The 16569-nt window shown below is 45.0% G+C and overlaps 1 protein-coding gene across 1 annotated transcript in view; it reads right to left on the reverse strand.

Moving 5' to 3' along the window:
* The window catches only part of Zbtb40 (zinc finger and BTB domain containing 40), a 69910-nt gene that overhangs the window by 36816 nt on the left and 16525 nt on the right, over positions 1 to 16569 (reverse strand). Inside the window, exons 2-3 of the mRNA XM_059255215.1 lie at positions 2449 to 3175; positions 1683 to 1816 (exon numbers count right to left, since the gene is read on the reverse strand). Coding sequence (XP_059111198.1) covers positions 1683 to 1816; positions 2449 to 3112 — 798 coding nt within the window. The 5' untranslated portion in view covers positions 3113 to 3175. The remainder of the gene's footprint in view (positions 1 to 1682; positions 1817 to 2448; positions 3176 to 16569) is intronic.

Raw genomic sequence — 16569 nt, forward strand, 5'->3', positions numbered from 1 at the left:
AAGGGCAGCTAAGAAACAGCATGACAACCATCTGGCAGCTTCCTGGCAGGAGACTTCTAACATGTTTACACATATGGGTCACTTTTGCCCTGCTGGAATCAGGATAACTCACTGTGCAGTTCTCTAATGTCAGAATTGGAGCTGAGGGTGTACTCAGCAGTACAGTACTTACTTTACAGTCACAAGGTAGGCCCTATGCTCTATCCTCAGGCCCAGACATAAAGTCAGAATCCTTGGGTTTTTGTTCTGGCTCTAAGTCTTATGTGCTCTGTGTCTTAGTCAAGCTATTTCACCTCTTTGTATTTTCAACCATAAAACAGGACAAAAAAATAGACCCATAATTTTGTTGAGGATTAAATGAGATAAGTTATGTATCAACCTTAGCACAACATTACTAAACAAATGCTTATCATTGTGTTTTTAATATTCAAAAGGGCCACTGTATTCCTCATATGATACCATTTGCTGTGTGCTTCTACTAAATACTCTTTGTACATGTTCTGAGTGTCTGTTGTCTACCTCTCTGATCTGGGGTTATCTGAGACTACCTTGTTGTGGAATATTAAACTATGTAAATATGTGTTACATTTGTTTATGCTGCATTTGTTTAATTACGTAAAAATATGTTGCTGTTTTACCATGCCTGCCTAAGGCACTTGATTGGTCTAATAAACAGCTAAACGGCCAATAGCTAGGCAGAAGAGGGATAGGCGGGGCTGGTGAGCAGAGAGAATAAGTAGAAGGAGGAATCTAGGCTCAGGAGAAGAAAATGAAGAAGAAAGAGAGGGAGATGCCTGGGGCCAGCCAGCCAGACACAAAAAGCAGGAAGGTAAGACATACAGAAAGAAAGAAAGTTAAAAAGCCCAAAGGCAAACATAGATGAAGAGAAACTGCTGTGGATTATGCTCATTGGTTAATAAAAAGCTGACAGGCTGGTAACTGGGCAGGAAGTTAGGTGGAAAAGCCAAACTGAGAATGCTGGGAAGAAGGAGGGCAGAGTCAGGAGAGACACCAGCAAGCTGCCCAAGAAGCACGATGCTAGAGGACGGGTAAAGCCCCAGCCATGTGGCAATAAATAGACTAATAGAAATGGGTTAATTTAAATGTAAGAGCTAGTAAGTAATAAGGCCGAGCTACTGGCCAAACATTTTGTAATTAATACAAGCTTTTGTGTGTTTATTTGGGACCAGAAGGTTGAGACAAGAAAATTCCATCTCCATTTATAAGAAATAGGTTAAATTAAGTTATAAGAGCTAGCAAGAAATGAGCCTAGGCTAAGGCTGAGTATTCATAACTAATAATATGTCTCTATGTCACGATTAGGGGGTTGGTTGGTGGCCTAAAAAAAAGCTTGGTACAAGGCACCATGGTGCAAACCTGGAATTCCAGCACTTGGAGGCTGAAGCAGGAAGATGTTCAAGACCAGTCTGGGTTACAGAGCAAGGCCCTGTCTCAAAACAAAACAAAACAACTGATTAAAAAGTTGGACTCTCATGGTGATCAAGATACAACTTCCTTTTGGAAATATACTGCTTAGCAGTCTTTCAAGACCCTTCTTTTGGGAAAGAAGGGAGGTCACTTCATTAGGGAAAGTGAAACCCTGGGTGTTTTGCATTTTTCTATTTCCACCCTGTGAGGGATACTAACTTGGATTCCTGAGATGTTGAACCAGAGACACCTACCTGCTTCTGAGAGCTTTTAATCTCTGGGCATTCTTCCAGTCTTTTCAGTGTGTCCTGGGTAAGCAAGACTGCATTTGAGAAGACACTTTCATGTTCTAGCAGGAAATTCAGCTGGTCCTGCTTCCTCTCACACTCTGAATAAAGAGCAGGGTGAAACAAAACAGGGCTTTATTACTTGAAATGATGAAAGAGCAATTTCAGTTGAGGAGAACCGTCAGTCCCAGACTGCCCCACCTAGCACATGATGGATAAGCAGGATGTCAGCATTTCGAGGCTTTTTTCTCCACACATCATCTGTCTGGTGATGGTCCTGGTGAGCTCTGGGAAGCAGAACACTGCTGTCTTAGTATTGCCTCTCTGCTCTGTGCTCACTTCAGCTTTCAATACCAAACACCAGGCATTTTAAAAACAAGATCCCAGTATGGGCTGCAGTAAATTGTGGTTTCCTACCTAATGGTGACGTTTGGCAAACTACCAGTGAAACAAAGCATCTGCAGGGCATGCTGATGCATACCTGTAATCCCAGCACTTGGGAGGCAAAGGCAGGAGGATTGCCATGAGTTAGAGGCCAACCTGCTCTACATGGTGAGTTCCAAGCCAACTGGGGCTCCACATAGGGACTTTGCCTCAAAATAACAAACAACAACAAAACAACGAATTTCAAAAACTAGAAACCATCAAATACTGTAATTGGCAATAGAAGTCTGGACTTCAATTAAATATAAATTTATAAATGAAATGAAATACAAAATCAAACAACTGTTACCTGTTTCTGTGTTGGCTTCCTTTGCCTCACTTGGGATCTGTCCAGCAGGGGAAAGGGAACAAACTCCAGCTGTGTGAAGAGTCACCCCTGTGACTTCTGCAGCCACCTGAACAACGGGAGGATCTGAATTCATCTCCTGGGTCTTGGCTTTCTCGGGGCCTGCTGGCATGGTAGAAACTTCCAGGGAAGAAGAGAGCTCCCCAGGACCTTCAGAAGAAATGACTTCTACTTGAGGTTTCTCTGATTCCTTGCCACCTGCCTCTGAGGACAGCACTGAGATATCCCTTACCACCTGCCCCTGGACAGAGCAGTTTACAAGGTTGGTCAGAAGATTTTTACAACCAACAGCCACATCAAACATCTGCAGGCTATCTGCTAAGGAGATGATCTTGGAGAAGTTGTGTTTGCCCATGGGGAGCTTGCCAGTGTATGTCATTTCTAGCAAGAGGGCAAACTCCTCGGGGCTCACCACAGATGCGTCGATGGAGATGGCATCTGTGCTGTCCAGCAAGGTTTTAAACAGGAGGCTGGCCGCTGCCAAGACGAGCTTGTGGGCCCTGAAGTAGATGTTGCCAATGGAAATGGTGCAGTCACAGAAGCGCTGCTCCTTGCACAGGGCGTAGAGCTGCAGCAGCAGCTGCTGGCTGTAGTTGGGGAGTTCCATGGTGTAGATCCGCCCTCGACTCCTTCCTCTCTCCCTCCAGACTCCACCTAGCGAGGATCAGCCCTAGAGAGACCCACAAAGAACTGTGTCAAACAAACAGGCATTCAGGAAAGGTCTAGTGGGAGGTGCTCAACAAGCCAAAGGACAGTTCACTCACTCATTCAATAATAGCGTCCACTTCATTCATTCAGTGTTGCTCAACAGGGAGGGGCAGGGCACCAGGACTCCTGAGTTAGCAATAATTATAATAATTCTATGTGATTAGTTAGAGGCAGGGACTGTGCTTAGTGTCCTGCATGCATGGTCTCACTTGCTCCTCATGGTGACTCAGAGTCATCCTTCCTTCCCTCTTCCACAGAGTAGCTGAGGGAAAACCAGCTATGGAAGGGCCTGTCGTCATTACAGGCTGATCTGAAAGCTGTAATTGCTCTCTTGTATGCCACGTCTGCCCCCTAGAAGTGCTGGCCAGCAGGAGGGACAGACACAGACACAAACTGGAAATACAGCGTCCTAGTACTCAAGCTGTCACAGCACTGGGCAGGGATCCCGACCCTCTCCTTGGACACATTTGTCATTTGGTTCATGCTTCCACTGACTCACGGGCCAGGCTCCTGTTTCCTACGCTGGGCATCCTCATCACCTCTCCAGCTCCAGCCTCCTCTAAATTTTGGTGTATACTTCCAACAGCTGGTGTACCTTTTCAATGTCTCCAATTGGAAACCTAAAAGGCGTTTGAAACTTTCTGTCTCCAAAGCTCCCTGCCATCTTCCCCACTTCCCAGAAATCCTATCCTAACTGCTCACACCAAAACCCTATAATGGGCTAGAGAAATGGCTCAGTAGTTAAGAGCACTGGCTGTTCTTCTAGAAGACCCAGGTTCTATTCCCAGCCCTATGTCTATAACTATCTATAACACCAGTTCCAGGGAATCTGGTTTCCTCTTTTGGCCTCCAAGGCTATCAGGCATGCATGTGGTACACAGACATACATGCAGACCAAATGCTCATACACATACAATAAAACAAATGAACAAACAAACAAAAATCTACAGTTAATCCTGATGCCTGTGTTTCCTCATACACTAGATCTAACCCTTTAAAACCCCACTGGCTCTACCTGCAATATATACAGATCCGAGCACCTCTCATTCCTTCATGGCCAGCCGAAGCCACCATCCCCATTTATCGAAATTTCTACAAAAACCGCATAGCTGATCTCCATGCCTCTGCCTGCCCTACCTTCTATTCAATAGCCAGAGTGATCTATTTAGCACACAGTTAGAGCCTGGCATTTCTTTTTACAGATGCCTTAAATGGCTTCAGTGTCAGATCAAAGTCAAGGTTCTTATAATGAACTGCACCAGCCCTTCATAATCCAGCTGTCACTGGCTGTCTAACCTCCTCTACATTCTGCTCCTCCGCCCTCAGCTCCAAGTGCACTGCCTTCCTTGCTGACCTAGGAGCACACGCAGTACACTTCAGCCATAGGGTTCCTCACATTCCTGCCAGGCTGGCTCTCTCACCTCCACCAGCACACTGCTCAAGGGCCACACAGGTGGGGCATTTGTAATCTGAAATGCTTCAGAATCAGAAACTATTTCATTCTTTCTTTTCCTTCTCTGAGACAGTGTCTTTTTTTATGTAGCCCAAGTTGGTCTGGAACTCATGGTCTTCCTGCCTCTGCCTCTCAAACTATAGAGATTATAGGGATATTGGCTTATAGGTGTGTGCTACCATTCCTGGCTGCAAACCAGAAATGGTACCAACATGATATCACAGACAAAAAATTCCACAGCTAGGCTGGAGAGATGGCTCAGTAGTTAAGGGCACTGACTGCTCTTCCAGAGGACCCAGGTTCAATTCCCAGCACCCACATGGCGGGCTTGAAACTATCTGTTCTAGGGGACCCGACACCTTCGCACGGACATACATGCAGGCAAAACACCAATGCATTAGAAAAAAAAAAAATCCACAGCTGACCTCGTGTGACAGGTTCAAAAGTCAACACTCAAGTGTACTAACAATACTCTGTGTGCAATGGGCTTCAGGCTAGTGTGTAAGAAACAAGAATGATTACTGTGTTTATTTATTTATTTGAATACCATGTTTATATTTAGGGGCCTATCCTTAAGTCTCCATAGGCAGATGTTCCAAAAACCAATACATTCAAAATATTCTGTGTCTGGAACATCCCCAGGTAAGAGCACTTGGTCGGTGTCACTGCCCTCGCCTCACCCTGCTCTGCTTTCACCTATCACACATCACCCACTGGTGTGTGGTGCTCTGGTTGTGCCTCACCTGTCTCCTAGGTAATGCCTAAGCTTTACTGGAAGAGGCTCTTTACCACCCGCTGTCTCTCAGCGCTTAGAATGCTGCCTAGCATACATATTGCTGGTGACCTGGTAGAATAAAACACCAACTAGAGGGAAATATAATGATAGGGATTTACAATATGCATGTAACAACCTAATTTTGGACAGAGGAGTCCAGAAGTTGGAGTAAAACTTGGAGGAAGAGTATTGACGTGTGTGTGTGTGTGTGTGTGTGTGTGTGTGTGTGTGTGTGTGTACATGTAATGTATATGTATATTCATGTGTGTGAATGCAGACATCAGCTTACTTGGTCCATGAGTTTCTGGGTATTCTACTGTCTCCACCTTCAATCTCCCCATAGAAGTACTTGGAGTATAGATGTGCTACACATTCAACTTTTATTTAAGTTCTAGAGATTTAAACTCAGGTCCTCATGTTGTATGGCAACCACGTTTACACACTGAGGCACCTCCCCAGCTCCCTAACCTGCATCTTAAAAAATGAGTAAGTAAGAAGGGTTGGGGGCTAAGACAGTGTGTACAGGGGAGCTTCCAGGAGGATCATTGGGGTAGAGGAGGGTTATAAAAAAAAAATCAGTGATGTTAGAATATAAAGCAGGGGGCTGGGAGAGTCAAGATATGGGTCTGGAGAGGCACAGAGTGATGACGAGGCCACTTCAAAGAACTTGGGTTTTCTCTTAAAGGCAAAGAGGAGCCACTGAAGAGATTTGTAGTAGAAGGTCACATGGTCAAGGATGTACTTTAAATATGTTATTTCAGTAATGCTTTTCTTTTCTTTTTTGGTTTTTCAAGACAGGGTTTCTTGTGTAACCTGGGCTGTCCTGGAACTCACTCTGTAGACCAGGCTGGCCTTGACCTCACAGAGATCCGCCTGCCTCTGCTTCCCAAGCACCAGGACTAAAGATGTATGCCACCATGACTGGCATCAGTAGTGTTTCTACAGAATTTAAGGAAGATAACTTTAAAGGCAGACTCTTTCATCAAAGGAGATTCAAACAAACCAGTGAGGGTCTTCACCAGAGGTGGAGACACAAAGAGGAGAGTCCAAGTGATTTAGGAACTGAAGGGCATGAAGGAAGAGAGAAACATCACCCCAGGTCCCTAGCGTGGTAAGCAGATCACTGACAGGAAGGTCCAGATGACACTGAAGGAGACCGGTAGTGAGGGCACAGTTCAGGTTTGGGTTTGGATTCTATAGTGATGATAAAACTGTAGCATCTCCAGAAAGTAAGAAGGGTAGAGAAACCTCTGTCTAAAAAGAAGAGAGAGAAACAGTAGCTGTCTTTGTTAAACAATCATAGCTGATTCTCTTTTTACCCACCACTAGTTTTATTTTTTTCTGATATCTGAAACGGACACATAAAAGCAGAAACAAACATATTTGGCGTCCAGGCTCCACTGTGCACGTGAAGGGCTTATAAGGCACCATGGTCCTCACAATAATTAAAAAGCTGAATGACAGAAAAGCCTTGATTAGAGCAGAGATCACTGTCTCCCTAAGCTGGGTGCCAGGCAGACACAGATTACCAGGATCAGAGGCCCAGTGCAAAAGCCTCCCTGGAACAAGCCTGTGTCAGGAAAACCTGATCCCTGACTGATGAACTGACCAAGGCTGAGAACCCAGGGCACAGGGCACAGGGCACAGGGCACAGGGCACAGGGCACAGTCACAGGGCACTCTTCTCACTTGCCAGAGTTCTCCCTCCTGGAGCTCCACCAGCACTCCAGGGTGACTTATACCCACCTGTAACTCCAGTCCCAGAGGTATGACACCCTCTCCTGGTCTCCACAGACATCAGATACAAACAAGGCACAAAGACACAGACAATGGCAAAATACTCGTACACAGAGTAAATCTTTAAAAAAAAAAAAAGGTTACAAAGTCATTTCCAAGAGACTGTAGACTTTGTTTCCACTTCTAGCCATTCTGCACCTCATCAGTGTCATGATGGCTGGCATTTGTTAATTCATACAATTGTTTCAGTTTCTTCAGAGAAGTGGGCCAATAGTAAGCATTTAGCCCTACCATTTGAGTTCACGCTATCTTAACACCTATGTGCATGGGTGTCTGTGCATGGCTGTCTGTGGTGGTGCATGCCTGCAACCCCAGCAGTGAGCAGGTAGGGATTACCCAAGTCTACATATCAACTGACAGGCCAGCAGGGCTGCACAAAAGCTACAGAGGAGAAAAGTCCTGTGTGTTTCTAAATGCACGAACAGTCCCCAGGGCTGAGTGACCCGTGACAGCAGGCAGCGGCATGAACAGCATGAGAATTTGTACCTATCTCATGGTACTTGTAGCAAAAGAAAAAAGTTGCAAAAATTGAAATAATCATTGCCTATGGGATCTTGTGGCAAACTATTTAATATTTTTATTAACAAGAAGAAATAATAATGTAATAAGTTGATTATGAATAAACAGTTGGGCAGAATCTCTTTTAAAAAGAGTAACAAAGATTTCTATTTGTATTTATGTTATTTATATGGGTGTTTTGCCTGCATGTATGTAAGTGCACCACATGCCTGCAGTGCCCAAGGAGGCCAGAAGAGTGTTGACTCTTATGGAACTGGAGTTATAGACAACTGTGAGCCACCTTGTAGGTGATGGGAATTGAACCTGGGTCTTTTAGAAGAGCAGCCAGTGCATTACACAGTGAGTATACAGATACTAGCAATGTCATAAACTTGAACAATAAACAGAGAATGAAGGTAGTTATGGCCAAGAACAGTCAAGGGCAGGCAAGGGCTACTCAATGAATGTATAAGCGGACAATATTAAAAGTTAAAAAAAAAATACTAAAACTAACAGGGATGCTAATTTCAGAATAGACCTTTGGCAAAATAGCACACTGAGGTGATATAAAGTCATCTTTTCTACCACTACAGACACACAGAAATGCTGGATAAAACCCACAAAGATGCTTTTAAAACACATAGTCAAGTTTAAAAAAAAATTCCCCAGGCACCTGAAAATGAAAGAGACATCAAAATCAAAGCTAGGATAGTAAGTGAGAGTCGAGACCAGCGGCCCTGCGGGGGATTCAAGCTCATGTACAGGCGCTGGACTTGAAGGATGCTGCAGTAATGGCGGCAGGAGATGTGACTTCCAGCAGGCAGAAGACAGGGAGAGAACTGAGACCCTGTGTGGAGCCCAGGCCTAGGCTCAACCCCCATGCTACAGTCATGTGAGCACCAGGAAGTAGACAGCAGCGGCTAGTCATCTAGACCTGACGCAGGGAACCACACACAGACCCATGCCACACAGGCACAGCAAGCATTCTGTGTCTTACAGGAATCCCAATCTGAGAAATTACCACAAAAACTTGTCTCTGGTATGCATCAGAAGATACTGAGAAACTTTCATAATCCAAAGCAAAGAGACTCATACAGAGAAACAGAAAAACCCAGGAAGGATGCTTGCCACCACAGACCATGTGAAGAAGGCAACTGGATGCAGGGTAACAGAAGAAAGTTTCAGAGGGGACCTTTGAAGTGGGGGTAAGAAAAGACTTCTTAAATAGTGCCCTGAAAGAAACAGGAGGCTAATATTTTGAGTGTATAGATATCAACAGAGCTCTCTACAAAGATTTACAAACGGGAGATAACATCTGCAAAGTTTAAAGGCATCAAGGAATTTATAACTAGAAAATAAAACAAATTCCTATAATCTTAGAGAAAAAAAGTTGACCTCCGCAGAGGCGGGCAAGCAAAGGGGCTCACAGGCAGTGATGGTACTGTTACAAAATAATGACTCATTTTGTTGATTAACTCTTTTTATTCTCATAACACCTAAGGAGTCAGACCCTGACACCATCCCTTCTTTGAAGCATATACTAATACTATCCTCTTTAGTGATGAGAACACTAAGGTCCAGAGAAGTTGCTCAATTTCTTCACAGTCAAATAGAAACTGTAGCAGAACCTGGGTTTAGGCTATCACTGGGGGTATGTAATCCATACAGCTGTTCGGGGAAGGCGGTCTGGTCAAGAGTTCAGGAGACAGGCAGCACACATATGCCTTGCAGACTGGGAAACATTCTCCTGTGCACACACACAGGCCCATTAGGAAATAGCACTCACTGAGCACTGTCTGTGGTAGCAGAGAGACAAGAGGCATTTGAAATGTCCAAGTCTGAGAGAATAGGTAAGCAGAAATGGAAGGTGTACACCATGGAAGACAGGCCGCCAGACAGGAAAACGTCCTGTCATCGAGACATAGACATGGGCAGAACTTCAATACCCAATAGTGATTAAAAATAAAAACCAAACCAGCAGGGCGAGTCAGCAGGTAATACCGTGAGCACAGGTTACAAATATATCAAAGAGTAGTATATATCGGTCAAGACCACATACACAGAGACAGAGAGAGAGAGAGAGAGAGAGAGAGGAGGGAGAGAGAGAGGGGGAGGGAGAGAGAGAGAAGGGGGAAAAAGGGAGCTAGTCACAGAAATCCATTCACTGCTCGACAGATTAGACAGAGCTGAAGAGAAAGGTACTCACTTGAAGAGAAGTCTGAGACAACTGCTCACTACAGACAGTAGAATTAAAAAGACAGAAAACAGAAAGGGAAAGCTGAGACTATAGAAGACGGAATACCAAGCCTGACAGGCATCTGGTGGGCATTCTAGACAGAGACATACTGAGAACACGTAAGAAAATATACTGTTTCTGAGAATTTTCTAAAATTAAAGACAGAGCTGGGAAGATGGCCCAGTGCATCACAGTGAATGCTGTACAAGCACGGGGATCTGAGTTTGAATCCCCAGCACTCATGTAAAAGCTGGCCATGGTCATGTGTGCCTATGATGCCAGCATTGAGAGGTGGGGAGCAGGCAGAGACAGGCAAATTCTGTTACTTTAGCCCAAATGGCAAATCCAGATTCAATGAGAGAGACCCTGTCTCAAGGGAATAAGTCATCCAGTGACAGAGCAGGACGCCCACAACACTCCTTCACTTCTGCCACACTTCTAGGAACATACATGGACATGAGCAACCTCCCCAAATAAACAAACAAATAAATAAATAAAATTACAGATAGACATATATCTTTAGAATTATTAACACAGAAAAAGAATTTAAGCAAAAGGCATCCTGGGAATGGCAGACATGTTACTGACTTCCCAATCATGGCAATGGTATCAAAAGAAATGGAGAAGCAGTGTTCTCACCTCCAGGGACTGGCCTATAAACCAAGCATGCACAAGACGATCAAGTGCCACCAGAGATGAGCCTCCGAGTGTGAGACTAGGAGACCGTCAGTGACAGAGCCACTGTGAGGGAAAATGAGCTAGAGAGAAGAGACAGGGTAAGAGAAACAACAGCAGCAAAGAAAGCACAAAGCTCCCAGCTCAGCTAAATAAGAAACGATTGGAGTACTGAGAACTGGGACCTCTTCTGTTGGTTCATATATATAACTATTTGAGAAACCGCACAATTTATACTGATGAAGGAGAGACTCCTGTCTACACAACATCATGGATGCATTTTAAAGAAACTGCCAGAGAAAGCAGACACAAAAGAGTATCTGACTAGATAGTCCTGCATACAAGACGCAAATGTAGGCAAAGCTGATAAAATCAGGTGGTGGCATCAGGAAGCTGTTGCTGGGCACAGAAAGAGACAGAACAAAGAACATGGGAGAACTCTGGCAGAATGCAGATGCTCTCCATACTTTTTTGGGCAGTGGTAATTCCTACTGTTTTCTCTTTTAGAGTGCCAGGTTTGGAAGTCAGGACCTCACAAGGCAAGATAAACAAGTACTCTATCACTGAATTATCCCCACCCCCACCACGTGAGTTGGGTTTTACAAGCAAATCTGCCAAATTTCATCAAATACAGGCTGAGCATGGTGATGCATGCGTTTAATCCCAGCACTCAGGAGGCAGGGACAGGTGGATCTCTGTGCATTCACAGCTAGCCTGGTTTATAAATCAAATTCCAGACCAGCCAGGGCCACACAGTGAGACCCTGTCCGTCTCAACCCTGTCCCACCGCCCCACCCCCACCCAATCTGTCAAACACAGAATACTTAAGATCACTAATGGTGATCAATGATGGTGTACACCTGTAATCCCAGCTACTTGGAGGGCTGAAGCAGAGCTCTGAGTTCAAAGCCAGTCCGAGGGGTGTGGTTTCAGACACCAACCACTGACTCTTGGAATTAAAGATCAGCATCACGGAAGCTAAGAGAAGTGAGACTAGACTCATTTTCTGTAAGTCAGAAGATGCCCCAAATAACGTTGGCCTGTTAAGCATACATGGTGACATGTAAGAACATAAGGAAACAAAAGTCAAGGCTAGGGACAGCTCAGTGTCAGGGTAGTCCCTTGCCTGGCATGCATAAGGCCCTTGCTCTGGTCCCTTGACAATGGACACAAAGAAGGGAGGAATTTACAAAACAGAGGTATAAGAAAGAATAAGGAAAATAGCAGTGAGTGGAGGAAAAGGAGAGCAAGGGAAATGTACCAAACAGAAACAAATTAAGATGGAAGCAATAAATCTTTAAGCATTAGCAATCACAATAAGTAAACAGATGACAATTTTCTTGTCAAGAAGTAGGGCTCCTCTGCTTGAACTTTTAAAAACTATATTGTGTGTGTACATGCATGTATGTGTCTGTTTGCACTTAAAATAGTGTCGTGTGTGTGTGTGTGTGTGTGTGTGTGTGTGTGTGTGTGTACACTTAAAATAGTGCTGTGTATAGTAAACATTAATGAATTAGCTATTTTTACTTCCAAGAGAGGCTGTGAAACTAACCTTCTGACTTAAGCATCTGTCTTTAAAGAAACTAACTATACAGCCTTTGCAGACCAGTTTGGGAAAGTGGGCTACAGAAAGCCCAGAGCTCGCTAAACTACACTTGAGAAACAAATTATACAAACTATACAACCTTTGCAGAACAGTTTCTGCTACAGAATTCTGTTACTAAGTAAATGCATGTGACAGCCATACAGATGTGACTTGGGGGAGGGAGCAACAGAAAGTCCAGAGGCCAAGCTAACTGGCCACAGCTGCCAACATGCTTTTCTGTTTCAGCCTAACTCCCTTCGCAGGAAGTCCCACAGAGAGGGAATAGAACACTCACCACAGTGTGGTTTGGGAGGTAAAGAAACTTACAACAGATCACCGAGTGTTGAAATCTCTAAGTCTTGAAGATTGACACAGGAGCAATATAAAGCATGTTACAAAGCACTTGCAGAAATTGCTAGGCTGGGGAAATTGTCAAAGGTCCCATGGGGAAAACGTTTAAGCAACAAGAAAGAACTCCAAAAAGAAGGATGCTCCTCAAAGGAGCACTATTAAAGCCTCAAGAAAAGGCTATACTGACTCAGAATAAAGACACCAGACAGAAGAAACTTAATTGGCTGAACCAAGTGCTGTATAATGACCCAAAACACAAATGGGAATTCAACACAAAGTAGAAAACTAGGCCAGCTTTCTAAAAGAGGCACAAAGAATATTTATTTAAATTTCTATCCTGACTCCTTCCAAAAAAGATTTGGAAGTCTCGGGTTCCTTAGGTTCCAAGGAACACAAAGCCGAGAAGGCAAGTGGGAACAAAGTCACGGTTTGGAGGGAGGTGACGGCTCTTTAAAGAACACAGACGGAAGGAACACTGAAGACTCCAAGGTCCACACACACTGTGGAACTGAAAAAGTTCTGCTTCCACGGCCGCAGGCAAGCTCCCTGACAAGGCACTAGTGAAGGCCTTTGCTGCCACTACCAGAGAGCAGAGCACCAGATCTCCCGCACTTACTTTCCCATGAGTCTCAGGGCAGCAGCCCACACACCACCATCTACTTGGCACACCGCTAGGTGCTGAGTGGGAGCCAAGCGGAATATAAACCAAGACCCTTGTCCACAGGGAGCATGTGGTCCACCCAGCCCCGGAAAAACTGAAAAGAGAACTCTCAAATGGGCTCAGTCTCTAAGAGACCAGAGAGGGGAAGGGAAGGAGAGAATGGACGGGCATGGCCCTGCTGAGCAGGAAGGAAAGGGAAAGGGTTGGAGCTGTGATTACCACTTCAGTATAACCTCAGCAGGTGAGGGCAAAGGTCAGGCATGCTAGCCAGAAGAGACACTTGGGCCCATTTCTTGAAGGGATCCCATGGCACTGCACCAGTGACAAGAGGTCTCCAATACACCATGTGACAACAGTGCAGTCGGTGTGGCCAGGTACAGAGCAGAGGAAAGGGCACCTGTGTTTAGAGAACAGAGCCCCCAGAATAGGAAAAGTGAAACTGAGTCAGAGCATTAGGAGTGAGAGGTGGGATGAGTGGATCCAGGAGAGAGACCAGCAGCAAGGATGGATGACCTGCTCCTAGCTACATTGTCAAACAGCAACCAGCTACAGGTGCCCAAAGGCTGGATTTCTACTGCAGGAGAGAAAAGCAATCCTAATTCTTGGTCAAGGATCGTCAGTTTGGGTCCCCTACTATTTCTGCCTCTTGTGTTATCGTCTCTGGTGGTAATTCCTGTCTGCTCTGCAATCTTGCCTTCGGTCTCACTGCCTGGGTCTGTGGTAGCCAGAGAGCTGAGGGACCTTGGAGAGCCCTTTCCGTTGCTTTCACGGTGCAGGAGTTCATTACTTTATCTGTCACGTACTCCTGTCACACGACCGGATGACCTTAGTCCTATCTCCTCCTTTTTAAGGGAGGAGACTGAGGTCCTGAGAGGCTGAGCTGCTCTCTGATCCTAGTCTGCCTTAACCCTGTGGCTATTTAGTATCTCACAAACAACCAGAGCCAGGTGAAATAACTGGCTCTCTCAACATAATTAGAGCAAAGATCACACACTCAGAGACAAGAAATGGGGGATTGCTCCACACGAAAAGATGATTTAAAATGTACGGTATCTGAGGAATCAGCCGAGTTAAAAGAGAAGCCCTGGCAATTATTTCTGAGAACGCGAGGAGGATTGGAGGGGTTAGAAAAGGGTAACTGTAGCTTTCAGCAGGCCTGGATTTCTCAAGTTCAAAAGCAGCTGTCATTTGGTATCTTCTCGAACACTGAGTGCCTGGTAGGCAGAGCTGTAGTGTAAGGAATGCAGATTCCCCTGGGCTACTCCAAGGTTCAGGGTTGTGTCTCTCATGTGGAACTGTTTCTAATGTTACCATCACCATCATCATCACCACTCTGCCCTGAATGCTAGCCTTCTTTGGTTTCAACTATTGAGCGACAGCTCAATGGGCCACTGGTCCTTTGTAAAGGTCACTGGGAATTCCAAGCAGCTAGAATAGTTCCAGAGAATTCTAGCATGGAAGGGTCTAAGGGCTTTCTAAGGGTCTAAGGCATAGCACACACCTTCAGATATTTGGGAGGCTATGTCTGAGCAAGGAGAAACCCAGATACACAGCTTGCTTATGTACTGGGATTTACAGCTCACAATCCCATCTACCCTTGTGTGCAGATGCAAACTAAGGCACTTAGATATTAAATACCCCGTGAAAGGATCAAAGAACTAATAAATTAGGGCTAAGTTCTGACTTAAGTCCAGGCCTCAACACGCAAGCCAGGATTATGTGCTCTACAATGCAGGGACACAGTGGTTAGCCATCCACCCCTCTGCAGGCAATTCTCCTCCCAGGAACTGAGCTGTCAACTACTGGTTACTTAATGGAAGCACCTCTAGTCTCCTCCAGAAGACTGGTCTGGGAACCCACCGTATCTACCGCCCAACAGCTCAGGAAGACCGCATCTTTCTCTTCCCTTTCATTCTCCATTTATTCCTTGGTTGAGGTTTTAAGGGATCAAACTAAGGGCATTCTGGGTGCTAACTAAGCAAATGCTGTACCACTGAGCAACAGTCCCAGGACTTGTTTTCTTAAAACAGGTTCTTGTTATACATCACAGTGCCAATATATCTGGTGGCCAGTTTTTCTAAATTGCCAAGTCATGCCTCCTGTCAGGATTAACAACAGCCTAGTCTTCCTTTTTCAGATTCTACCAGTTTATATGAGGCTGTCACTTTTCAAAGAATCACTAATAGCCACCATAATGATGTACCATACTACGATTCTAAGCACTTCTTGAGCTCTTTAACACTAACAACCCAGTAAGGCATTAAACTTCATTCACAAGAAGGCCTTGACAGTGAAGATGTTAAGTAACAGCCCAAGGGCACAGGCACTCAGTACAGGCAGTGAATGTCTCATCCCATCTGTCTGACATGAAACTCAAGTCCTCTCATCCACCAGAGCAACTTCCCAGGCTTTAATGTGCCCAAGAATCACACTGGGATCTTATCAATGGAAATTCTGCCCCAGAAGTTCTAGTGTGAAGCCCGAGATTCTGCATTTCTAATAGCTCTGGGTGACACAGATGCTGCGGAGAAGCCAGGTACTGTCTGTCAAGGCCTAACTTCAAGTCACATCCGTTCATGTCTAATTATTTTCAACTATGTTAAAGCAACATTTCATGTCTATAAAGTTACAAGTCATCCGTACATCCCTCCCTTTGTGGCTCTAGTCAAAACAAGAAGAGCCACAACACTCTAGTATCTCTGGGAATAATCTAGAGAATATTGAGAATTCTATAGTCAGACCAGTCTTAGGCAAACAGCTCCATAGCCTCTTGGCACCAACTCAAGTGCCTCTGGCCCGCATTCCAACAACCTGGTCTTCCAAGACACTCGGACTTCCCCGGCTGCTGCCAATCTAACTAGACCCAACAAGGTTCACTTTCAGGGCAAACTGCTCCTTACCTAAGGTGAAGAAGCAGTCACCGGGACCTGGTTAGGTTGAGTCACGGATGGCACACTCAAGCCATAAATATATGCAGAACTGAGTACAGTGAACAGATTATGCCACTATACATGACCTACTGTGGCATTTCTTTTCTAAACACAACACATCTGTCTTCCTCCACACAACTCAACTTCTCAGCAGCCTACTAGACAGAGCCTGGAAGCTGCCCTCAATAGCATTTAAGAACACTATTCTCTTTTGTGGTGTCAAAAATTAAAACTCAATATCGTATGCTGCCTTGGAATTTGGCACTATTGGGAAGGCTTCAAAGGACCTAACCCCAGTCCCTCTCCCCACTCAGCTCCAGGTCACTCAGCAGAACAGTTTTCCTATCAGAGACCACGTGCAGCTCCTAGTTGTCCCTCAGTAGTGGGTTTCAGCTT

Source organism: Peromyscus eremicus, chromosome 2 (genome assembly GCF_949786415.1).
Source record: "Peromyscus eremicus chromosome 2, PerEre_H2_v1, whole genome shotgun sequence".
NCBI classification, from domain to species: domain Eukaryota; kingdom Metazoa; phylum Chordata; class Mammalia; order Rodentia; family Cricetidae; genus Peromyscus; species Peromyscus eremicus.